We start from the raw sequence: 26,503 nt of genomic DNA on the forward strand, positions 1-26,503 counted from the left end.
TGTTGTATACATACATCTGTTAAGGAAACTTTCTAATTTTGATCTGTTATCCTGAGATCTTTTTAATAAACATCCATATGTATCTTTTTTTTTTTTTTTTTTTTTCCAGCTGCGACAAGAAGTCGTGGTCTGCATGAGAAGGGACACTGCTCTGGAGACTGCGCTGAACGCCAAGGCTTACAAACGCAGTAAACGGCAATCGCTGCGTGAGGCTCGGATCACGGAGAAACTGGAGAAGCAGCAGAAGATTGAGCAGGAGCGCAAGAGACGACAGAAACATCAGGTGAGGAAGTCATGAACATTATTAGGAGAAACCTTGACTGGTGCACTGGTCTTTGGTCATCAGTGTAAACCTGAGCTCGGAATTAACTGCCAGTCAAGAAGCCGTGCACGTTGGGTTTGTGAAGGATGGATTAAGTTTCTTTTGCTGTGACAAGGATGGTATTGACCGGCTTGTTCACGATGATGTCTCATCAACCCCTAAGCTGGTGGCGATCTGGTAAAGCAGTGTTTTTAACGTTCCTTTGCTTCTAAAATCCTACCAGAAGCACAGCGAGATAAACTGCTACGGCATACACCGATCATGAAGACACAAAGTCGCCTTATTGTGAAATAAAGGTTGACTCCTACTTTTAACAGAAATCGTATTCTAAAAGTAATAATCTGATAAAGCATGTACATATAAGTTCTATGTGCATATAACTTGCCTGCATGATCAGTCTTAAGAATCGCTTCTTGTAATTGCATTTCTTTTTGCTGTTATCTACAGTTTACAACAGATGCACTATATTACTAAAAGTATTGGGACGCCTGCCTTTACACGTGCACAAACTTTAACGGCATCCCAGTCCGTAGGGTTCAGTATTGAGTTGGCCCACCCTTTGCAGCTATAACAGCTTCAACTCTTCTGGGAAGGCTGTCCACAAGGTTTAGGAGTGTGTCTATGGGAATGTTTGACCATTCTTCCAGAAGAGCATTTGTGAGGTTGGATGAGAAGGCCTGGCTCGTAGTCTCCGCTCTAATTCATCCCAAAGGTGTTCTTCAGGTTGAGATCAGGACTCTGTGCAGGCCAGTCAAGTTTCTTTACCCCAAACTTGCTTATCCACACTATATTGCCAAAAGTTTTGGGCCACCCCTCCAAATCATTTGGTGGAGGGGGATTATGGTGTGGGGTTGTTTTTCAGGAGTTGGGCTTGGCCCCTTAGTTCCAGTGAAGGGAACTCTTAAAAGGAAAATTTTTTATCTTAATGCAAAAAATACCTTTTTTTTATGTGTGTACTGGCTGTGGTCAGGCTTCACTTTTAAAAGTGAGACAAGGGTAGTAATTGCTGGAAGCCCAATTCTGGGCAAAATTAAAAAAAATATAGTTATGCCTTGCAGTGGGGCTATGCTTGGACTACAAGGGTTAATGGCTCATTTATGTCTAGGGGAACAATAAAAGGAGATATACTTATCTGTTTCTCCCCACAGCTTCTGCACCTATGCGCTCTAGTAAACTAGAGCAGTGGTAAACAAATTTCTTAATATGGAGGGCTTCAATTGCGGGTCCCGACATCACTAAATGGCCACTTGGTGATTATTCAGTGTCCGAGACCACAGACCCACAACAGGATATAGCCAAGAACTATGGACATGATCCAGGAGAATGGTCAGAGGCTGCAGACCTGATCCAGGAGAATGGTCAGACATAGACTTGGAGACACTGTTCATGAGACTGCTAGAGATCAGTACTATAACCTGGCAATAGGAAAACCTAGATTAGTGTCTGCAGGGTCCCCACAAAAATTGCCAAATGGCCGCGTGCGACCCCAGTGCCACAGTTTGGACATCAGGGGTATAGAGTCCTAATGTCATCAAGACTAGTACAAGGTCCATAGCCCTGCTCTGGATGTGAGGATCCCAAGGGACAGTTGGATCGTATGGGGAGCAGTGGATCAGGTAAGTTAAACGGTTTCTACTCTCTCCTAGACAAAATTAGCTATTACCCTCTTGCAGTGCTGGCCCAACCCCACGGATAGTTTTATCATCTGCTCCGCGTTGGGCTTTAATCCTAAAAGGCTCAAGACAATCATTTTAAATATAAAGATGTAAGATGGGACCTTTTTTCATGCCAAAGGATTTGTATTTCTGTCCATCCATTTCTCAGATTTTACAGAACAGTAGAGCTAATATTTCTCATGCAGTTAATTTGGGTGAAAAGGAGACCTGTTCATATTAAGTCTGTAAATAAACAACAAAAGGAGAAGCAGCATATTGATGAGCTCCTATCTCTCTGACTTTGCTCTCTCCTCCTCCTCAGCATGCCCCTATTAAAATATGAACAATGCAGCACAACTGATTGCCACCTTGTGCTGATTCTCCCTCTTTGTTTGAGGTCTGTTGTACTCTGCTGCATTAGTAGATGCTGATATCTAGTCAAGTTCAGGTACTTGCACTATTTGCCTTTAAAAAAACATTTAATGATTTATTAACTAATACATAGTTTGTTTTTTTTATTTTTTTATGGTCTTGGAGTTCAACCTAATTTTTTGTTTCTTTTAGCAATCGCTTCTATAATGTAGTTTACCATTCCAGCATGTGTGAGTGGTGAAATTATTCATTGTCCCAGAAAGCAGCGTGCTAGAAAATCTGTTTTGTTTGTGTTTTTTTGTTGTTTTTTTTTTGCAGAAAATTGGTTACAGTAATTGTTTTTTGTATGCAGGCTTTAGAGATGAGTGATAATAAAAAAAAAAAAAAAAAAAAAAAAAAGAACAGTTTCTTCCACAAGATGAGATCAGTTGTCTTTCGAGATCAATAGAGAGTTTTTCCTATGTTTGGTTAGCAATAGTCTAACATTTTTTAGTATAATGTAGACTCACTTCTTCTGATTTTCCTCTCTTCCCCTTTTAGGAATATCTGAACAGCATTCTCCAACATGCCAAGGACTTTAAAGAATTCCACCGATCTGTCACAGGGAAGATCCAGAAACTGACAAAGGCTGTGGCCACGTACCATGCCAACACAGAAAGAGAACAGAAGAAGGAGAATGAGAGGATTGAGAAGGAGAGAATGCGCCGTCTGATGGTGAGCTTTGGTGGCTCGCAGTCTCCTCTGTTCATTTTCAAACCCTCAATGATTTCATATAAGATTTGTGTAGCATTTTAAGATTGCGTATAAGATTTGTAGCATCAAACCCTTATGCGCAGTACAGCAGCTGGTAGTAGACAGTACTGTGACATGCTTTCCTCTTGGACATCCTCTATTTTCCTCTTGGTCCTAATTGTTGATGCTCTAGTCTAAGGCCGGCCATACGTGGTTCAGCAGGAACTGGCCAAAATTCAAACAGTTAATGGGCAGGCTGAATGTACCAAGTTGGGAAAGGGATAATGCCTATAAGTAAGATTTCCAGATTGGGTAATGTGTGTAGAAGCATATAATACGTCAAATCACATACCCATGGCTGGAAACTGAGCCAAATACCTGCGTATATTATATATGTGAGCAGGGGCGTTCCTCTAGACCATGGCATACATGAAAAAACGGGGGAGGACCAGGGGGGTCACAGGACAGGGTCAATCAATGAGGAACACGCTGGCTATAATTATAAATAGAAACAATTTATTGCAAAATATATCAAAAAGAAGTTTCCACCCACATAATAAAAAATAAAAACCAACCTCCACCACTGAGAAAGTGACAGTGCAAAAGGACAGATTCACCACCTGGAAAACCCTGCATACATGTACAATATCCCCATACAGCACACTGATTAAGCTAAATCCAGCTGAACCCACTCCTGGGAATAATGGAATAACCTTGGGAGATAAAGGTATATATCATAAATGGACAAATTAGCAATGCTGAATGATAGAATTGAAGTCCCTGTATAGTGAGCCTCTGTAGAACCTGCCGATCCAGGAGCCTGGGATGAAAAATTACTGGGAACCAAAACAATGAAGTTTATAAAGTGATTCCTGTAGATGATTAATATGAAAGCAGTTCTGTCAGTTGCCGTACCATCATTACATTTGTAAAAGTCAAAAGATGGGGGGAAGTTGAAACAGCGGCTTGTAATAAACAAATGAAGTGCAGCCTGTCACGTACCTTCTGTCCTCTGCTCTCTCTGCAAAGCGGTGTGGAGAAAAGGGGAGGAAAAACAGCTGATCTGGGGATACACGTGGTAGCTGGCTGTAGCATGCAGACAATCTCCTTCAGAGTAGGTGCCGTCCCGACCTGAGCACAGGGTCCGTGATGATCGGCATTTGAAGGAAAGATGACTGCAGGGTCCCAATAGCTGGTCTCCTAGTGTATCGTCGGTATCGCCAGGCACCACAGCCGTACAGCGTTAAAACGGTATACAACACTAGCTGCTCGCAGCTAAGATGAGACGTTCCACAGATTGACTCAGCTAAGTGTATCAGTGTAAGGTGATAGAGTCTCAGATGGGATCGCAGCTGGGAAGGGCGTGGAAAAGCAGGAAGGCTTGCATTACCAAGTATAAGCATACATCCCAAGAGCGTTTCTTCAAGTGGTACTTGCTGGGGGAAGCATGATGAGTACAGTCCAGGTGGTGACTGTCAGCGAATGGGGGTGCCAAGCTGACGCGTTTCAATCGTTTGACCAATTTTCTTCCTTCCTGCTTTTCCATGCCCTTCCCAGCTGCGATCCCATCTGAGACTCTATCACCTTACACGGGTAGCTTTAAAATAATGCAAGTTTTGCAATCTACCATAATGGTAGGAGTATGACATTATAAATGGGTCCCAGATACAATTACTATGTGATCTGTAAAAAAAAAAAAAAAAAAATTCCTTTTACTTCCCAAGGGTGAGCCAAATCCTGTCATTTGTGTCTTGCACACCCCCTCTCCCAGACACTGCAGCTCACAGTGGGAGGGATTCTACAGAATAAACAGTGCTGCTATTGTAGTAAACTGGCTGACATGCTCAGGTTTGGGAATCAGCAATGCTCAAGCCATGCCCCCTACAGCATCTTCTCCTCCCATTGTAGTGCAAGCAGGCACAATGTAAATACGAAGTGACAATGCTGTTCTGAATTCAAATGCAGCACAGCAATGTTGTCACCCCATTACAGGAAGCTGCATGAATTCACTGGCAGGATCAACAGCTACTTTGGACACACTGCAGGGTGACTAAGGGAAAACTGTAATTGTAGATGCATTCATGTAAGGCAGTGTAGCTTATGTTATGCTGAGCCTTGTTCGAGTTTGAATTCTTTAAACCATGGAGGCATGTGCGAGTCCCAAAATATCTCTTCCACATGTCAACACCGTCTACAGTACAGACCCGCATAGGCATCCCACTGCATTGTCAATTTGGTTAGTAGTTGCAGGTAATTTATTTTATTGTACGTCCCATAATTCAAATCTAGAGTAATGTAAGCAGGGAAAAATATATATATATATATATACACACACATACATAGAACACAGCTAAAGCAGTTTCCATTATTTTTAATGGAAATAATGTGTTTTAAAATGCCATATGTGAAATTTGAATTGCATGCTCGTGGGGTAGAATAAAATTGTGGTGCAAAATTAAGAGCCCCCCTGTACTTGGTGGTCTTTGGTTAAAATGACAATAAGCAAAATTAAAAAAAAAAATTTCCCCATCTATTTTTATTTTTTACAATAAGCATCATGTCCTTTCTTTTGTGCGTTGTGTAAGTCCTGACAATAAATGGGTTTATCTCCTTCTCCCTAGGCTGAGGATGAAGAGGGCTACAGGAAGCTGATTGATCAGAAGAAGGACAAACGCCTGGCCTACCTCCTGCAGCAGACAGACGAGTATGTGGCCAACCTGACCGAGTTGGTGATGCAGCACAAAGCTGCCCAGGTGCTAAAGGAGAAGAAAAGAAGGAAAAAGAAAAAGGTGAGTTGGTCCAATTCATGAAACGTCTACAAGTAGAAGTCCATCTTTCCTGTCAGGTTTTATTCACTCACATTTGTTTGTTTCAGCTTCAAGAGAACGCAGAAGGCCAACAGCTTGTGCTTGGACCAGATGGCGAGGTGAGATGTGGAGTGCGAGGCAAAGAAATCTGTAGCTTCATTAATAAATGTAGCGTTTTCACTTTGCCTTTATGACCACCAATAGTGACATTTAGATTGTATTTAAATAAGGATTCATTTGCAAGAGAGGCCATACATCGTACAGGGGCATATTTTTCAGCTCTGGAGTCACAGGTGCAGCTAGCAGCCTGTCAAAATCGACGGTAGGCCGAAACACGCAGCGAACGTATGCGAATATACGCTCATTCGAGCAGTACTTGCACTCAAATACGTATGTGGTATGTACCTACTGCTCAGATGTGCATATACCTGCAAATTTCAGCCTGTTTTAATGTGGTTGCAAAGGCAGAGGTGTGTGGTTTTTTTTTTTTTTTTTTTTATCTTAATGCATTCTATGCATTAAGATAAAAAAGACTTCTGTGTGCAGCAGCCCCCCCTAATACTTACCTGAGCCCCCTCTCAATCCAGCAATGTTGCACAAGAGTCTCGGCTGTCCAAGGCTCTCCCTCCTCATTGACTGAGACAGCAGCGAAGCACCATTGGCTTTCACTGCGGTCTATCAAAGTTAGTGAGCCAATGAGGGGAGAGAGGGGCGGAGCCAGCCATCGGCTCTGTCTCTGAATGGACACCAGGAGCTGCGGCAAGGCTCAGGTGCCCCCATAGCAAGCTGCTTGCTGTGGGGGCACTCAACAGGAGAGAGGGGCCAGGAGCACTGAAGAGGGACCCGAGAAAAGGTGAATCTGGGCTGCCCTGTGCAAAACCACCACACAGAGCAGGTACATTTAACATGTTTGTTATTTTTAACAAAAAAAGAAAAATTAGATTTTAGTATCGCTTTGATTTTGATAGGATGCTGGCCAAGCACTGTGTGCTGCAGCTGTGTTTCTAGGCATATGTTTATGCCTTGAGTAAAACTGGGTGGCCCTCTTGCAGCTGTGTGCATGAAGGTGAAATATGTAGGTTTTGTACATAGGAGCCATGCATGTCAACAATTTGAAAAATCAACCTACAGGCCTCCTGTAAGTTGATTTTTAAGTGAAGGGCATCTGACGTGTAATTATCTATTGGATACTGCAGTCTGTGCTTTTTAGCTTTTTTTTTTTTTAAAGGATAAGTTCACTTTTTGAAATTTTTTGTTTTATAAGGAACCTGCAAAGCATTGCACCCTTGATCAGCAGATCAAGGGGAGAATCGCAGACTCCTGCAGACAGACTCCCAGCATAGCTGTTTGCTCATACCTCGTACTGATAGGCAGTTACCTGAGAGTAGGAAGATCAGTGGACTAAGAACACCCACCAATACCCTCACAGCTCATTGAGAACTACAGGCCGTCAGTCGCAATGGCCGACGGTACTTGTAGGCATTAATTTACAGGAAACTGTGAGTGAATGATGCAGCCATGTGGGTGGGGCCCCACACAGCCACACTGTTTTCAAATTGTGACAGCGGGTGTGGGCAGAGAAGATCCCCGGTCCGCTGTCACAGTGAGGAAGATCGGGGAGGAGAGGCTGCAGATGCTGGAACATGTTACAGTGCCTTGAAAAAAGTTAATTTATTTTTTTGGGATTTTATGTAATGGAAAAACACAAAGTGGTACATAATTGTGAAGTGGAAGGAAAATAAAAAATGGTTTTCAAATTATTTTACAAATGAATATCTGTAATGTGTGTATTTGTATTCAGCCCCCTTTGCTCGGATACCCCTAACTAAAATCTAGTAGGGCAAATTGCCTTCAGAAGTCACCTAGTTAGTAAATTGAGTCCACCCATGTGGTTCTACAAAGTATTGACTCGGGGGCTGAATACAAATGCACACCACACTTTTCACATATTTATTTGTAAAAAATGTTGAAAACCATTTATCATTTTCCTTCCACTTCACAATTATGGGCAAAACAAAATGTGTAGCGCTAAAAGTTCAATATAAATGAAAATGTCCAACTGATGATTCCAGGTATCCCAGAAAACTCAAACAGTCCTCCATGTATATGAAGCTCATGGGTAAACAAATACTATTCCAGTGACTTTGTGCAAAGAGTGTATCATATGTGTGACATCAAAGGTGATCACAGAAGAGAAGCACCACCACCAACATTAGGAAGGCTTACCAGATGGCGTTGACCCAAAAGAGCATACGCCCAACTGGGTCAAATCAGGCTTGGGTGGTGGGTGATGATGGTCGTTCCTGAGGTATGATGGAAATGAAAATTCGCAAGCCAACCAGTAGATGAAATACTAAAAATCAGCGCTGTAAAAAGAATGGCGGCAGTGGGGTCCTACTTCACAATTATGTACCACTTTGTGTTGGTCTATCACATAAAATCCCAATAAAATACATTTACGTTTTTGGTTTTAACATGGCAAAATGTGGAAACTTTCAAGGGTTATGAATACTTTTCCAAGGCACTAAAAAACGGGTGGAACGTGTAACCTGTTCCAAAGGTGAACTTAACCATTTAAGTATAGCCAGCAACTTTTGTGTATGAAAGTGAACCTGGTTTATCCTGGGTAAGTGCCCAGGCTATAATAATACAACTTTAAGACAAAACCATAAAAAAAAAAAGAGCACAATGATCTTGCACGATGAAAACTATTTTTATTAAATATCAATTAAAGACTTCAATGAATGCACTCACATGGACTCCGTTTTAGGCGCAGTATGAACGACCATGAAGTATTGTTGCGGAATCTGACTTGTACTGACTTGTCCTTATTTTCTCTGCAGCCTCTTGATGAGACTAGCCAGATGAGCGACCTTCCAGTCAAGGTGATCCATGTGGATAGTGGAAATATCTTGACTGGTACAGATGCTCCAAAGGCTGGACAGCTGGATGCCTGGCTAGAGATGAATCCTGGGTAAGTAAGAGAGCTGAAAAGACCTGGGCTACTTTCACATGCCGGCACTCTGCTCTGTTCAGCAGGGGAACCGTGAGCAAATTCCCTACTGAATCAGAGCAGAACGTGATGGCTGTCAGTTTTGTGCCATCCATGCCCAATTCGTTTTTGACAGCATTTTGTGGTGGACCATGATGGCTCAATGGGCAGACTGGGTGTCCATTTGCATCGGGTTACCTTTTGATCTGTCATGTTTAGGTCGGGAACCTGGACACACTCGAAGGTAGGCTGAGGAAAACTAACACAAGTCTATTTACATTCGCTTGCCCATAGATCTGCATGAACCTTCCAATCAGGTTTGCCTGAAAAACTGACAGTTGGACCTGATCGAAAATCCTATGTAAAAGGATGTTTGTGTCTGAGGTCTAGATCTTTGAAGTGGGATTTTTTTTTTTTAAGGATGATAACCTGACCTTCTAATTAACTCTGATCTCAGAGGTCTTGTCCTATTTGCCTGAACATCTATTATTGGAGGGCTTGATTATCTGGGCTGATGTCTCATTCTTCTTTGGGGTTTTTTCAGTCTTCTGTAATACAGAGCCAACTAAATGATCAGATAGTTGCTGCTGTGTTTTTTTTTTTTTTTTTTAATAACCTCAAGGTCTGATAAAACAATAGGAGATTCGTGTAGCAACTAGTTATTTTTGGTTAGCCATCTTTCTTGACAAATACATGGTACAAGTATAATAAGCTGTGGAATCCACCTATTGCACAAGCACCTTTTTCTTTAGTAAATAACCCCCTGTGATTTGTTTCAAGTTACCCTTCCACTTGTATACAAGAGGAACCGTTGCAAGGGGATCATAGTATATATAAAGCTTGTAATGTCAAAAAGAAACCTGTTTTAAATCCTTCCTTTTGGTATATCTGCTTTTTGGCTCTTATCAGAGTCTGCATTATTGGAGAGAGGGTCCAGGTTATACGGTTCTAGCTTGGTGATGCTGAGGATCATGGGAGATAAATACAGCTTGGTAAGAGTAGATACTGTGTAACATTTCCAGAGAAAGCTGAAGGGAATTGGCAAATACACTGATCAGCCGTAACATTTTAAGCACTGACAGGTAAAGTGAATACCATTGATTATGTTGTGACAATCGCACCTGAAAGTGAGTGGGATATATTAGGCAGCCAGGGAACATGTTGTCTCTGAAGTCGATGTGTTGAAAGCAGACAAAATAGGCAAGCGTAAGGATTTGCATGACTTTGGCAAGGGCCAAATTGTAATGGCTAGACCAATGTTTCTCAACTCCAGTCCTCAAGGCGCCCCAACAGATCATGTTTTCAGGATTTCCCTAAGATGAAACGGCTGTGGTAATTACTAAGGCAGTGAAACTGATCACATCACCTGTGCAAAAAAATGGAAAGCCTGAAAACATGACCTGTTGGGGCACCTTGAGGACTGGAGTTGAGAAACGCTGGGCTAGACAACCGGGTCAGAGCAACTCCAAAACTGCAGCTCTTGTGGGATGTTCCTGGTCTGCAGTGGTCAGGACCGACCAAAAGTGGTCATCTAGAGCCCAGGGCTAACCTGCCAAATTGAGCTTGCCAATAGTATTTAAATAACAGTCGACCAGAAGAGAAAATGGCTGAAGAACATTCAATTTTGCTTCATTCTTACAACAGCTAGTTAGCATAGAACAAGTGTAAAGGCAGTTTCGCTGAACAGATAGCTATGCAAATTTTTTTAAATTATTTTTTAATATATAGACCCGTTTGTATTCAGGTTATGACTTATTGCTTCCCTGCCGTCCTTCCTTATTTTTTTATTTTTTAGCACAGCGTCAAGCAAGAGATTCTGTTGCTGGTGACATTTTGCCACTGATTGACTTGATTAAAATTAATTTTCTATTATGCCTGGTGGGTGTCCCTCAAGATAGCTTAATATGGACCACTAGGTTTAGCATTCATGAACAACATCCCTATTTCAGGCCGCGAGGGAGTCACTAGATCTATAGGATGTAAGATGAATTTTAGCGACTCTGTTGCTGGCGGTGTGATTTGGTCCCTGGGCTGCATGGCCTGCCTCCCAGGTGATGTGACAATGTACAGACCATAGCTGCAGTGCTCGTCTTCTAAAGCTGCAGAAAGCTTAAACTTTGAAATCTGAAATTTGAAATTGGGTTTAAATCTAATATTTTTCAAATGATCTTCAACAGTTACGAAGTTGCTCCAAGATCAGACAGCGAGGAGAGCGGGTCCGAGGAGGAAGAGGAGGTGAGATAACGTAAACATGAATTGCAATCCTATGGGGAACCTAAATACCATTTGTTTGTGATATTAGTAATGCCAATAGTTAAAAATTCTGCCAATACATTTCTATCAATAAATGACAGTGAAGTAGCAGGTACATAGTACCCACCAACAGGATGGGGTATATAGCAATACATATACAGGACAGTAAGTAAAAACCAAGTGGCCAAATTCAGTTTTACATTTAGCAATGTACGTTACAGCATTGAAACGCACATCACAAACTGTAGATAAAAATATTGTACACAGAATTATTCATGAACAGCTCAGTTGCTAATAATGGAATATTGCATAAAACAGTGCCCTAGCAGTGGTCTCCAAACTTTGGCCTGGAGGCCAGATGCCCTTTGCCTGCCTATATCAAGCCCTTGAGGAACTACGCCTAATGACCCCAAGAAGGGGCACAATGCCTCCCACTGACACCACTGATGGGGGGTGCCATTCCTCTGGCTGATGCCACTGATGGGGGGCGCCATTCCTCCGGCTGACACCAACGATGGGGCATTGTTTACGCCCATTGATTCAAGGGCATTTTCCACTCACTCAGACAGACCGGACCCCAAAGTCTGAAAAAACAGTAAACTGTCCCATTCATTTTTTTTTTTTTTGTTTGGAGACCCCTAGTCTAGAGGCTAGAGGGATTAGGCGCAATAATACCCAATACTATCCTGCAATACAAACTCTGTACAATGGAAGACAAAACCTATAGAACCAAATAATATATTGAAAGCTTCATAAACTGGGTAGATTGCCAAACAACAAGCTTATCCAATATTACCACTCCCAAAGGATTAACAATAGCTGAAGTCTCTCTCTGAGCCTGACTTACAAGGGTCCTAGGTGTCTGTCCATCCAGTCTCCAAGTCCTCTATCCTCCAGTCAAGATTACCCAGTATATCCCCCCCTTCTGCTATTCTTCTACACGTTCCTTCCATTCGCTATCATTGAGGAATCTCTGATCGGTCCAAACAGCACAATCGTATCTTTCTCAAGAAAATGGATGAAATTAAAGTCCACTTTAAGGTGATGACTCCCAATATATCTATCTAATTTGATTTTACTATTTTCAGTCACTGCGTCTCTTGCAAGTATACATTTGTTTAGGCCGGCCATTCATGGAGTGAAATTCGACCAGTTCAGCTGCATTTCAATCCATGTATGGGCAGGCTGATTGTACCCAAATCGATCCATTGGCTATAGCCGCTAGCAGTAATCATTGTGTTCTGCTGACTGAGAAGTCCCCCCTCCCGGCAGACTACAATGGCTCTGTTGGATGTTGACTGTGTTGGGGGAATTGAGCACCTTTCTTTCCTTCCACCACGAGTGGAAGGAAAGGAAGTTGCTCATCTATGGCTTGCGTAAGTCTGCCACCACCCTGGACATTTGGGCATCAGCATACCAAAGCCATATGACAACATGGAAACTCATTCACCAGCCCTAAAGACAAAACGGCAATCTTGACTACAATGTATAATATATGGCATTAGCATACTAATTAAGGCAGAAAAGAAAAAAATATTTTATTCAACTAACATGAGATAACCTTGTAAATGCAAACTATGGCTATGTCTCATTAGAATTCTATATGATTAGTAATTTGCCTTGGGGATTAATAAAGTATTCTGATTTTTAATAATGGCATACATTCCCTGCAAATATAGATTTTATTGGGCAATGTCGTTTCTTACAAAGCCATTTTTTATATATATGAATGTTTTGCTGCTACTATTTGCATCAGAGTGATTGACCGTTTTTCAGGCGGACCTGATCGGACCTTGATCTAAGCCAGTGGTCTCCTAACTGCGGCCCTTTGCTTGGGACACTATTTTTTGGGAACCGTCCCCCTCTAGGCAGATCTGTTTTAACTGACAGCAGAGTCCTTTTATACCCGACCGCCCACAGAAACTGAGCGGGCTGTGTCTGTGTCCGCTCTGCAGAAACTGAGTGGACACAGACCTGTAATCCACCCACTCTGATCGGCAGACAGTTTCCCTGCTGATCTAAACAAAGCCAGCCCCATTTGAAAAGGGCCTACAACACACCCATGTGGGCTTTATATTCCCCTGCAGCACAATGGCCTTTGTCTTATCCTGCACAAAATGAAGAGTTGATCTTCCAAGTCTTGGTTGCTTAATTGACTGAAGAATCCAGATGGTGCTTATTATACATTCATGGATTCGTCGCTAGTACTGAGTGGTCACAATAGCTTCATCCTATCCATGATCTGTCTTTATACTTAGGAAGAGGAGGAGGACCAGTCTTCAGCCCCTGTCACCACTCAGCCTGCGGTGGAAGAGAAGAAAATCACTGATCCGGACAGCGACGAGGTTTCGGAATCATGCGCTCGGGAGATTATCGAGTGAGTGTTCTACCCAGCAACCCAAGAACCAAAGTCAAATTCATTAATTAGCCATTAATCAGGTCTTCCTGTGTATACTTACCTACACTCTCCTGTTGTGGTCTGAAAAAATATGTTCTGTTTAGTGCTTTGGATTTGGAGTTTTACTTTTCTATATAGGAACCTCTGGAGCTCATGTGTATAGCAGATATGTCTAGAAGACATAAGTAGTCCATTCTGAAGGAAACTTATCCTTTACTCTTCAAAGAAACCTGTTGTGAGGGAAAAAAAAAATGGGGGGCTTCTTGGTTGTGCTCTTATTTTGCTTTGAAAACTTTGAGTCACCGAGAAGAAGCATTTAAAGCTTCTCTGGCTTTCCCCATAGGTGTACTTGTTCTGGGTCAATGATTGAGTATTGAAGTAACCTAGAACCTACTATGTCTAGGCTTGAAGGTACAGACAAGCCAGTTAGGTCCTCCATGCTTATCCAGCTCTGTGATGAATGATTAGTTGTGGTTTGAGACTGCCCCTGTTACTGCTTTTAGAATTCATATTTACAAATGCTTAGACTCTCATGCCATGGGATGATTTTCTTCCTACCCCTAGGAGCGCCCGTCAGGATGTGGATGACGAGTACAGCGTATGTCATGCTGCCCCTGAAGGACCGCAGTTACAGTCATACTATGCGGTTGCCCATGCGGTTAGTGAGAAAGTAGAGAAGCAGTCCAGCCTTTTGGTGAATGGTGTTCTCAAACAGTACCAGGTAAGGATGAGGGGGAAACGTGTAGCTCTGTGAGTCAATACAGTTCTACCTTTACATACAGTACATGTTCTTTAATTGACCGGGACGTTTATCAGATCACCATACTTCTAACTTTGTAACGTTTAAAAAACCAATAGCCTTTTCTCTTACAAGATCTGCCAGCTCTAAAGCCGGCCACACACGGTTTGAATCACGGCCGGTTCACAGAGATTCAAACCAATAATGGACAGGCTAAATATACCAAGTTGATTGATCAATTTAACTTCGGTACAACCAGTCTGCCGGTTTCTGTTGCAATTATTGCTAGCGGCTGCTATAGCTGCTAGCAATAATCACTGTCTTCTCCTGGCGGGGGCGGCTACTTTCGCCTACCCCCGCCAGAAGAAGACAATTGCTCGGCGGGAGGGATTCCCCTGTCAACCCTGTCTGTGTTGATGGGGGGAATCATGCAAATTTCTTTCCTGCAACTCATGGTTGTAGGAAAGACATTTGCACCATGTATGGCTGCCTAATTCAAGCTCATAACCTATTTGACTGGACTACCATACTGCCATCTAGAAAGTTTTAAGACAGCGGTGTCCAACCTTTTGACCTAAGCCACATTGGAGGAAGGAAGAGGAATTGTTTTGGGCTGCACATAAAATACAATAACAGTAAGGATAGCTGATGAGCAGAAAGTCAAAAGTTAACAATCACTGATAAAGTATCTAAGAGATCCTTTTATAATAAAAAAAATACCCAAAAAAATAAGAGGGCAACATACAGCCACATGGCTGTATTTAGGGGGGTGCTGAGGTGGGCTGTAACCTGCCAGACACCCCCCACCCCCATTTTAGTTGCGCCCCCTCTGCCCAAAACCTCCCCTCTACCTCCCTCTCTGTTGTGTGGGGAGGTTGTGGGCAAGGCGAGTGCAACTGGAATCTGGGGAGGGACGCAGGCCGCCCCAGCACCCTGCTAAATACCCCTGGTTAAAGCACTGCTTTCCATACTCCACTCCTTCACTCTCCTCAGGGAACGTAAATGACATGTTATACACCTCAAATTCGCTTTCAAGTGGAGCTGACAGGCAAGGCCTATTGCAAGGCACAGCTCCTGGCATTCCACTCCTGTGTGAAGTCTATAATAGGGGGGCATTGTTCTTTGAGCTTGGACTAGGAAATCCTTTTTTGGAAAACACCTTTTAACCCTGTCCCTTTTTAAACCGTTCTGAACGCCTGGGGCAGAAAGGATTGACAGTGGTCACATGATTGGAAGCTGGTCCCGCCGGCTGTCTATCTTTAATTCAGACTGAGAATTGTCTTTGACAGCTCGGTCTTTGTTTGGGGAGCATGCACTGAGCACACTCTCGGCAAATAAACATTGGCCACCCAATGGCTGCATATTTTGCTGCAGCACAAGACGGCCGGAAAGGGGTTAAAGGGCTTTTGTAGATTGGTAAACACAGCAGACATTTTCTAAGGATATTTTGATAAACGTTGCTTATAATTCTACACATAAATGATCTATGGGGGGGTTACACTGGAGTGTGCAAAATCTGGTGCAGCTCTGCATAGAAACCAATTGTCTTCCAGATTTTTTGTCAAAGCTTAATAATTGAACAAGCTGAAGTTATAAGCTGATTGGCTACCATGCACAGCTGCACCAATTTGATTGCTTCAGTTTTAGTAAATCTCCCCCTATGTATTAGTCCTTCAGGAGCAAAACTGGTAATATTGTTGTAGCATTTGTATCACTGTTTCTTCTCACACTATGCACTTACTATTGTCAGATCAAAGGCCTGGAGTGGCTCGTATCGCTCTATAACAATAATCTGAATGGGATCTTGGCTGATGAGATGGGTCTCGGAAAGACTATACAGACGATTGCTCTGATCACATACCTCATGGAACACAAGCGCATCAACGGGCCGTTCCTCATCATAGTCCCACTGTCGTAAGTATTGATGTACAGCTTTCCTGAAGAGAAAGCTCTTCTGTTGGCTTTAGAACAGAGAACCCCCCCCCCCTCCCCATTCCACTCGAGATGGAATGAACCCACATGATGGAAGATTGCTTCTTTTCCACATACAAATGTGTTGTGTTTTTCAAAATCCTGTAGTACTGACGTGGGGTTTATTTACTAAAATCAGTCTCACTTCTGCATAAAAACCAATTGGCTTCCAGGTTTTATTGCAAAAGCTTGGGGTTGTAAAGTCTCAGGGGTTCTCAGGTGAAAAACCATCTGTGCTGCAGCTGCCCCCCAGAGCCCCCCTTTTACTTACCTGAACCCGATCGTTCCCAGCGACTAACATGAGCCCCGAAGCTCCAGCCGCTGTCTTGGGTCCTCATTAGATAGATTGATAGCAGCAAGAGCCATTGGCTCCCACTGCGGTCAAACAAATCCAGTGACACGGGAGCCGGGGCCGAGTCCTGTTGTCTGTGTCAATGGACGCAGCAGCAGGGCTCGGGAGCGTGCCCCCATGGATATCGGCTCTCCGTGGGGACACTCGCTGAACAGGAGGAGCCAGGAGCGCCACCGGGGCACCCCAGAAAAGGAGGATCGGGGCCGCTCTGTGCAAAACCCTTCCACGGAGCAGGTAAGTATAACATGTTTGTTATTTTAAAAAAAACAAAAAAAAAAAAAAAAACAAACCTTTATAATCACTTTAATTAAACAAGGCTGCAGCTATACTGGAGGAAATGATAGTCAGTGTATATGCTACAGGTTTGGTTAGAGACTGAAGAGATGCTAACTAATCCAGTGAGGTCTTGTGGACCAAATTTTACTAGAAGCTAGTAGAGATCACTGCTGTTTTCCCTATACAAATACCAAAACAGACTGCGGATGTACAAGGGCCACCCAACATGTACCAACGGGGATTATGTGGTCTTTAGGAGCAGGTTGGTTATCAGGAGCCTAAAGTATTCTTCCCTTACGAGTATTCCCACACGTCGCACCCAAACATTCTTAGATCAGCTGAAGGCCTGTACTGTCTGCTCCAATTTTAATCCTTTACAACTTTCCATTTCAGGACACTATCTAACTGGGTTTATGAGTTTGACAAATGGGGACCATCTGTGGTAAAAGTATCATACAAGGTAGGTTATTAAAATGTATAGTGTACGGAATAATTTTGCACCCACAATGCAGTGCTCTGTAATCTATACCACCTTCTCTAGGGATCCCCTGCTGCTCGCCGTGCGTTCGTTTCTATACTCCGCAGTGGAAAATTTAATGTTCTGCTTACTACATATGAATATATCATCAAAGACAAGCACATCCTGGCCAAGGTAAGAGCACATTTTCATTACTCTGTCTGAAGAGATCTATGACTTTTCACTTGGCTGATTCTCAGCGTTGGGTTCTGCCTTCTAGATCCGTTGGAAGTATATGATTGTAGATGAAGGTCATCGCATGAAGAACCATCACTGCAAGCTAACACAAGTCCTTAATACGCACTATGTGGCCCCTCGTCGCGTGCTTCTCACTGGTACCCCTCTACAGAACAAGCTTCCCGAGCTGTGGGCTCTTCTGAACTTCCTACTGCCAACTATCTTCAAGAGCTGCACCACGTTTGAGCAGTGGTTCAACGCTCCCTTTGCAATGACTGGAGAGAAGGTACGCCAACACTGTACAAGTAACTGGGCCTGACATATGGAAAAGTTGGAGACTGATTGTTACAGGAAAGCAATCCTACATCTATGCCTGCAGAAACATAATATCTGTATCCTTGCTGGGGAGATGCACCCTCCCTATTCTTGTGATCATTGTTCTGGGGCTAGAATGTGATAGAAAATCCAACATTTTGATTGTTTACAAAGACATGAAAAGAGGCGAAATCTTCCAACAAGGACACCTGCTCTGATAACTGTCATTCTGTATTCTATCCAAAACAAAATATTTAGTTTGGATTTTAGATATAATGTGAACCTTGACTCGGGTTTCTTTGAAGAGAATCAGATATTGATGAATAAGGACTTTTTTCTCTTTTGCTCATTGAGGGACACAGCTGTTGATTGAAGATCAAGTGGTATAACTGGTAGTAGTTGGTCACATTCAACTGGACTTGTTCTATAAAGTTGAAGACTCTTCTTAGTTTGTCCAAGTCACTTCAGTTCAGCTTAAGTGGCTTGAATAAGTGATGAAACATCTTTAGTATTACAGAACAAGCACAGTTGATTGTAACAGTCTACTACTAGATATACCATAACCCAGAGCTCAAAATGTCAAGTCCTGAGCTACTAGCCAGGCCTTAAGAGTTACTTGCCACCAGTTGACACACCCAACCCCCCTACCATGCCCCACCCCTAATTCCGCCCCTAAACATGTCCTCGTAAATTATCTCATGAAATGACACTATTAAATGTTTTATGCAGAATTAAGTTACAAAAATAAATATTACCTTCAACAATATTAACATAAAGCATATTTCATTGTTCTGACTGTAATAAATGGATAAAATATGATTGGTTACTATAGGCACTGTACACATTACTGTCTTGTTAAGCAAATATTTGAATACTATATTAAATATAGCATTAAAAAAATTAAAACCAATAAATTACACTTTCACTGATTTAGGATGCAGAGAGAATTACAGCGAAGCACAGCACTGGACAGGTGGAGCGGGAGTAGTTTAACTTTTCCTATTACCAAGCTGGTGATTGGCTGCTAGGCGGTCCGAGCAACCATTCACCAAACTTTGGCAGCTCCCGCTGAGGCTGGGAGAAGAATCGGCTCCCATTCAACCCCGCCTGCCAGCGGCACCCCCAAACCCCCCCCCCCCCTCCAATGCGGCTCCATACTTGCACTCCGCTTATTTCCACTTGCCTGATGCGAGCAGGTGAGTGGAAATTTTGAGGGTTGCCATAACCTATACAGATGTCTGTCCTGCAGGAGGTCCAGCAGATTTTATCCATATGATATGGCGTAGGAAGAGAACGATTTGGTTGGTATTTTGAGACTAGGTCAGTGATGTAGCTGGGGGCAGAGTTGTAAATGGCTTTGTAAGTTGTACTTGGGATCTAATAATTACATTCTCAACATCAATTTTGTTTCTCTTTAATTTAGGTGGATTTAAATGAAGAAGAAACTATTCTAATCATTCGTCGTCTCCATAAAGTCCTCCGCCCTTTCTTGCTTCGAAGGCTTAAGAAAGAAGTGGAAGCTCAGCTGCCAGAAAAGGTATGATGTTTATAAAATGAGAAAATCACAGCTGAGAAAAAAAAAATATATATTATAATATATTTTCCAAGGAAAGAAACGGCACTCTGAAGTAAATGTCCAGGTGCTCACCCAATAAGAAATGCATATAATCGAAAACTGGTTTAGAGGCACTCACGGGTCTTGCAGATGAGGAAGATCAAAAACGGCAGTGTTTTTATTGTCAACATTTCGATGAAGCCCAGTCCATCTTTCTCAAGACTTGACACTGCTGCTTTTGATCTTCCTCCTCTGCAAGACCAGTGAGTGCCTCTAACAGTTTTGGATATGTTCTCTCTATATCCATCTATATCTCGGTCTCTCTCATCCCCATCTCTGTTGTATACTATGTGTGTGTGTGTGTGTGTGTGTATATATAGATCTATCTATCTATCTATCTATCTATCTATCTATCTATCTATCTATCTATCTATCTATCACACACACGTAATGGGAGAAGTTATCCTAGGGTGGCCTACAGCTTGCTTTCCAGTCTCCAACCCTCCTGTAGGCAGCAGTATAACCTGGAGGTTTGAGACTTCCTGTATCCCAAGAGAAGGAAAACAAAGTTGCCCTTAATGAGGAAAGCGCAGGTTTGGTTTATTGCATGGATTAGAGGTCACCAATATAACCGCATAGAAGAGTTACATAGTTTGAAAGGCATTTAAAAGAGAAGATTAGACTTCTAAAAAAAAAAATAATCATCCTCATTTTCACCTAGGTGGATGCAGCATCAATCCGATGCTGGATCTGTCCCCCACCGACTCTGCAGTAAGAACTGAGTGAACAAACACTGCTGATTGCTCAGTTCTCCTCTCCACTCTGACAGTCGCAGCTCTCTGCTTTCCTCTCCAGTGCTCACTGGAACACTGGGCTGTGGAGGGGAGGGAGCAACTGGCTCAGGCTCTCAGCAGATCGCTGAGTGGCTGAACCAGGTGTCAGTCCAGGCACCTAGGTAGATCCCGACCATATGGTTGCAATCTTTCCCCAGAATGGACTGCCAATTTGCGTTACCACGCAATTGAACAGGTGTATCTAATAAAGTGGCCAGTGTGTATGTATATGTATGTGTTATTTATATATATATATATATATATATATATATATATATATATATATATATATATATATATATATATATATACACACACACACACTACCGTTCAAAAGTTTGGGGTCACCCAAACAATTTTGTGTTTTCCATGAAAAGTCACACTTATTCACCACCATACGTTGTGAAATGAATAGAAAATAGAGTCAAGACATTGACAAGGTTAGAAATAATGATTTGTATTTGAAATAACATTGTTTTTACATCAAACTTTGCTTTCATCAAAGAATCCTCCTTTTGCAGCAATTACAGCATTGCACACCTTTGGCATCCGTCCACAACACTTTTTTCCAGTCTTCCTCTGTCCAATGTCTGTGTTCTTTTGCCCATCTTAATCTTTTTCTTTTATTGGCCAGTCTCAGATATGGCTTTTTCTTTGCCACTCTGCCCTGAAGCCCAAAATCCCGCAGCCGCCTCTTCACTGTAGATGTTGACACTGGTGTTTTGCGGGTACTATTTAATGAAGATGCCAGTTGGGGACCTGTGAGGCGTCTGTTTCTCAAACTAGAGACTCTAATGTGCTTATCTTCTTGCTTAGTTGTGCAACGCGGCCTCCCACTTCTTTTTCTACTCTGGTTAGAGCCTGTTTGTGCTGTCCTCTGAAGGGAGTAGTACACACCGTTGTAGGAAATCTTCAATTTCTTTGCAATTTCTCGCATGGAATAGCCTTCATTTCTAAGAACAAGAATAGACTGTCGAGTTTCAGATGAAAGTTCTCTTTTTCTGACCATTTTGAACGTTTAATTGACCCCACAAATGTGATGCTCCAGAAACTCAATCTGCTCACAGGAAGGTCAGTTTTGTAGCTTCTGGAAGGAGCTAGACTGTTTTTAGATGTGTGAACATGATTGCACAAGGGTTTGCTAATCATCAATTAGCCTTCTGAGCCAATGAGCAAACACATTGTACCATTAGAACACTGGAGTGATAGTTGCTGGAAATGGGCCTCTATACACCTATGTAGATATTGCACCAAAAACTAGACATTTGCAGTTAGAATAGTCATTTATCACATTAGCAATGTATAGAGTATATTTGTTTAAAGTTAGGACTAGTTTAAAGTTAGCTTCATTTAAAAGTACAGTGCTTTTCCTTCAAAAATAAGGACATTTCAATGTGACCCCAAACTTTTGAACGGTAGTGTGTGTGTGTGTGTGTGTATATATATATATATATATATATATATATATATATATATATATATATATATATATATATTTTAATATATACCATTTTTTTTCCTTTTTTTTTTAAGAATGCTTATTTTATTTATTTATTTTTTTGGTATCTTCTAGGTTGAGTATGTCATTAAATGTGACATGTCTGCATTACAAAGGGTTCTGTACAGACATATGCAGGCCAAGGGAGTTCTCCTTACAGACGGTTCAGAGAAGGATAAAAAGGTAAGGTTTTTGGCTGTGACTTTTACTACATTCTATGATTATATGTACTGTAAATTAATGAAATATGTATATTTTCCTGCAGGGTAAAGGTGGTACGAAGACCCTGATGAACACCATTATGCAGCTTAGGAAGATTTGCAACCACCCGTACATGTTCCAACATATAGAGGTGAGATGAAATACTCATGCTACTCTTAACTTGGTGATCAGTTGCCTTGTAGTTCAGAGGCCCGAGGTTCTGTTTCTGCCAAGGTTCTATTTGCATGGTCTTTTCTAGAGCGCATCTTAAAGATTCCCTTTCCTTTAAGAAAATATTGTTTTCTTCTGTAGTGGACCCTAAACTTTATGGCATTTATTTCTTTGCAGGAATCATTTTCTGAACACTTAGGTTTTACAGGAGGCATTGTGCAGGGGTGAGTATTCCCTCTTCATTTCCAGTGATAACAAAAAATATCTTACCATGGAAGTGACTGTACATAATTACGAACTGACAAATTCCGCTAAAGCTTTCCCTTCTGTGTTCTATAGGCAGGACCTCTACCGTGCCTCTGGAAAGTTTGAAGTCCTTGACCGCATTCTCCCCAAATTACGAGCCACCAACCACAAAGTTCTGCTCTTCTGTCAGATGACCACCCTCATGACCATCATGGAAGATTATTTTGCTTATCGTGGCTTTAAATACCTCAGATTAGATGGTAATATAGATTGGGAACCTGGCCATGCTGTCTGGCAGGGGTACCTTGTTGGCTGTTATAACCAGGCCTTTCCTTAAGTAATGCCTTTATATGCTTCTGGTAAGTCACAAAATCCTCACCATATTTCTTGTCCTTTAGGAACAACTAAAGCAGAAGACCGTGGAATGTTATTGAAGACCTTCAATGAGCCTGGATCAGAATACTTTGTCTTCCTGCTCAGCACTCGCGCTGGAGGCTTGGGCCTCAATTTGCAATCTGCGGACACCGTTGTCATCTTTGACAGTGACTGGAACCCACATCAGGTATGCAGGAGAGACCAAATCTGTGTAAGTCGAGTTTATAGGCCATTCAGTTTTATATATTCTCTGGGAATCAGCACTGTAGAGATGCCAATAGATTGTCAAGACCATCAGATGTGCAAAAACATATTGATCTCTATGTGAATAAAACGGCCCATAGATTATACAATTTTCATCATTTTCAACAATGTTGATGGGAGAATCCCTCCTGTAGTGCTATTGTGTTCTGCCGGCAAGGAGGCTTACTTGACGGCAGAACACACAATGATCACTGCTGCCGGCAGTGATCGCTTGCAAAAAATTCATCAGGCTAGTTGTACTGAAGTTGATCGATTTTTGATTCACTTTAGTACAACCAGCCTGCCCATAGATGGATTGAATTTTGGCCAGTCCCTACTGAACCAGCCAAGATTCGATCCATCTATGGTTGGCTTAAGCATGAGAGACCAACACCTTGTTTACTCCTACAGAGCCAGGAGGGGAAAATAGGAAAGGTGTGCGGTCATACTACTGGCATTTCTTCTAACAGGGAAGAGTATATTGCAGTCAGGCCAGACCTTCTCACCTGCCCAGGTGACTCGCATAAGAGCAGTAAGTCATTTGCAGGAACCATGGGCCCAATCTGCCAAAAAAAAGCTGGGCAACTGTCACCTGAGTCTATGGCTAACTAAACATCTGGGAACAGACTTCACAAAATACTCTTTTAAACACTTTTTTTGTTTTGTGTGTGTGCAGGATTTACAGGCTCAGGATCGAGCTCACCGCATTGGTCAGCAGAACGAGGTGCGTGTTCTGCGTCTGTGCACAGTAAACAGTGTGGAAGAGAAGATCCTGGCAGCAGCCAAATACAAGCTGAATGTGGATCAGAAGGTCATTCAAGCTGGAATGTTTGATCAGAAATCCTCCAGCCACGAGCGGAAGGCTTTTCTGCAGGCGATTCTGGAGCATGAGGAGCAGGATGAGGTAAAGCACACCCTATTCCTTCATATTGCCTTCCTGCGATGATATCTTTTGTTTTGTCTTGGCTACTTATCCACCCTCTGATTTTACTTCCCCATTCATCTTCTTTTCCATGTACAGCGAGGGGAAAAAGGTATTTGCTCCCCTGCTGATTTTGTACGTTTGTCCAATGACAAAAAAAAAAGATCAGTCAGGTAGTAAGCATCTTACGAGATAAGCAAACAACCTTTGAAAATGTTTGGTGTCCTTGGCTAAACTATTTGCAGGTCCCAGGAGACTGAGACCGTTAATGACTGGAGCATCCCCGGATGGACTCACTACTTTTCCTTACTTTTCCTTTCCTTTCTTTTTCTTTTTCTTTTCTTTTCTTTTTCTTTTCTTCTTTTTGTTCCTCTGATCCTACCCCACCTAGGAATCATGTTCTATCTGCTTTTCCCCCCTCCCCCTTTTTTATCTCCTCCTTTCCCCTTTATGTCCTCCTTTCCCCTTTATGTCCTCCTTTCCCCTTTATGTCCTCCTTTCCCCTTTATGTCCTCCTTTCCCCTTTATGTCCTCCTTTCCCCTTTATGTCCTCCTTTCCCCTTTATGTCCTCCTTTCCCCTTTATGTCCTCCTTTCCCCTTTATGTCCTCCTTTCCCCTTTTTTTTTTATCTCCTCCTTGCCCCTTTTTTATTTCCTCCTTGCCCCTTTTTTATTTCCTCCTTGCCCCTTTTTTATTTCCTCCTTTCCCCTTTTCCTACTCAAACAAATTTTATTACTATAATTGAGGGTTTGGATCCCCCATCAGGGGAGACGGGGAAGATGTTTCGAGAAAAATGGTCACTGGACTAGAACCCTCAATATCGTTTTTGAGGGCCTACTCACAGTGACTGTTTCAGCAAGGTCTCAATCTCAGGATCTTCCTATCCTCATTGATCTCAATATTGATATACTGGGCAATAATCCTGATGTCCACCTCTCAGGGATAATAATGTCTCTGTAATGTCTACTTCTGTTATGCCCACATGTTTCACTGAGGCCTTATAAAAGACCTAACCGGTTTGCCAAGCTCTTCCCCTGATGATTCCTTACTCTCCTCCCCTCATTTGTTTTGTACCAGTTCTTGTTTGATTCAGAGCATGTTAGGATTGTTTGCTGCTCTGCACAGGGTTTGATTAATCTTCATTTTCTTAAAAATACCAATAAAAACAATTGAAACAGAAATGACCAGTCTATAATTTTAATGGTAGGTTTATTTTAACAATGAGACAGAATAACGAAAATATCCCGAAAAACGCACTTCAGAAAAGTTATAAATTGATTTCCATTTTAATGAGTGAAATAAGTATTTGATCCCCCTATCAGCAAGATTTCTGGCTCCCAGGTTACGAGCACTCTCAAAGGGAGTGCTCTTAATCTCAGCTTGTTACCTGTATAAATGACACCTGTCCACAGAAGCAGTCAATCAGATTCCAATCTCTCCACCATGGCCAAGACCAAAGAGCTGTCCAAGGATGTCAGGGACAAGATTGTAGACCTACACAAGGCTGGAAAGGGCTACAGACCATCGCCAATCAGCTTGGTGAGAGGGTGACAACAGTTGGTGCAATTATTCGCAAATGGGAGAAACACAAAATAACTGTCAATCTCTCTGGGGCTCCATGCAAGATCTCACTTCTTGGAGTTTCCATGATCATAACGGTGAGGAATCAGCCCAGAACTACACCGAATCTTGTCAATGATCTCAAGGCAGGTGGGGCTATAGTCGCCAAGAAAACGCACTATGCAGTGAAGGACTGAAATCCTGCTGCTCAAGAAAGCACATTTACTGACGTTTTCTAATGATCATCTGAATGATTCAGAGGAGAAAATTGGGTGAAAGTGTTGCAGTCAGATGAGACCAAAATCGAACTCTTTGACCTCAACTCACGATGTTTGGAGGAGGAGGAATGCTTTCTATGACCCCAAGAACACTGTCACTACCGTCAAATTTGGAGGTGGAAGCATTATGCTTTGGAGGTGTTTTAACTGCTAAGGGGACAGGACAAATTTGCGGCATCAAAGGGACAATGGACGGAGCCATGTACCTTTAAATCTTGGGTAAGCACCTCCTTCCCTCAGCCAGGGCATTGAAAATGGGTCGCGGATGAGTATTCCAGCATGACAATGACCAAAGTTTTTCTCTGTTTGTCAAGTTTTATCTCACTGAACAATAAAAGAGGATTGCGCAGAGGTTGGGCTCAAATGATAGGAAATCTTATACTCTACATTATGACGTAAAAAAATAAATAAAAAAAATTTCGGTTTTACATCCACTTTAATCCCATAGAAAATATGTGGAGGGAGCTAAAGGTTCAAGTTGCCAAACGTCAGCCTCGAAACCTTAATGACTTGGAGAGGATCTGCTAAGAGGAGTGGGACAAAATCCCTCCTGAGATGTGTGCAAACCTGGGGGCCAACTACAAGAAACATCTGACCTCTGTGATTGCCAACAAGGGTTTTGCTACCAAGTACTAAGTCATTCTAAAAAACAGAATCTTGCGAGCTACCATGCGAAAATCCAGATGATAATTACAGATGATTAAAGGACAGCTGCTAGCATTGATCACGTCCCATATGCTCG

At 42.3% G+C, this 26,503-nt stretch overlaps 1 protein-coding gene across 3 annotated transcripts in view; it reads left to right on the forward strand.

Moving 5' to 3' along the window:
- The window catches only part of SMARCA4 (SWI/SNF related BAF chromatin remodeling complex subunit ATPase 4), a 105,185-nt gene that overhangs the window by 50,395 nt on the left and 28,287 nt on the right, over positions 1-26,503 (forward strand). For all 3 annotated transcript variants that reach the window (XM_073622611.1, XM_073622615.1, XM_073622614.1), the window contains exons 8-26: positions 110-283; positions 2,890-3,063; positions 5,703-5,870; positions 5,957-6,007; positions 8,732-8,862; positions 11,058-11,115; positions 13,392-13,510; positions 14,096-14,252; positions 16,021-16,184; positions 17,263-17,329; positions 17,411-17,521; positions 17,607-17,849; positions 19,302-19,415; positions 21,840-21,947; positions 22,030-22,116; positions 22,314-22,360; positions 22,476-22,642; positions 22,781-22,944; positions 23,677-23,904. In XM_073622611.1, the coding sequence (XP_073478712.1) occupies positions 110-283; positions 2,890-3,063; positions 5,703-5,870; positions 5,957-6,007; positions 8,732-8,862; positions 11,058-11,115; positions 13,392-13,510; positions 14,096-14,252; positions 16,021-16,184; positions 17,263-17,329; positions 17,411-17,521; positions 17,607-17,849; positions 19,302-19,415; positions 21,840-21,947; positions 22,030-22,116; positions 22,314-22,360; positions 22,476-22,642; positions 22,781-22,944; positions 23,677-23,904 (2,532 nt within the window). The remainder of the gene's footprint in view (positions 1-109; positions 284-2,889; positions 3,064-5,702; positions 5,871-5,956; positions 6,008-8,731; positions 8,863-11,057; positions 11,116-13,391; positions 13,511-14,095; positions 14,253-16,020; positions 16,185-17,262; positions 17,330-17,410; positions 17,522-17,606; positions 17,850-19,301; positions 19,416-21,839; positions 21,948-22,029; positions 22,117-22,313; positions 22,361-22,475; positions 22,643-22,780; positions 22,945-23,676; positions 23,905-26,503) is intronic.

This window comes from Aquarana catesbeiana, linkage group LG03 (genome assembly GCF_042186555.1).
Source record: "Aquarana catesbeiana isolate 2022-GZ linkage group LG03, ASM4218655v1, whole genome shotgun sequence".
Lineage (NCBI taxonomy): Eukaryota > Metazoa > Chordata > Amphibia > Anura > Ranidae > Aquarana > Aquarana catesbeiana.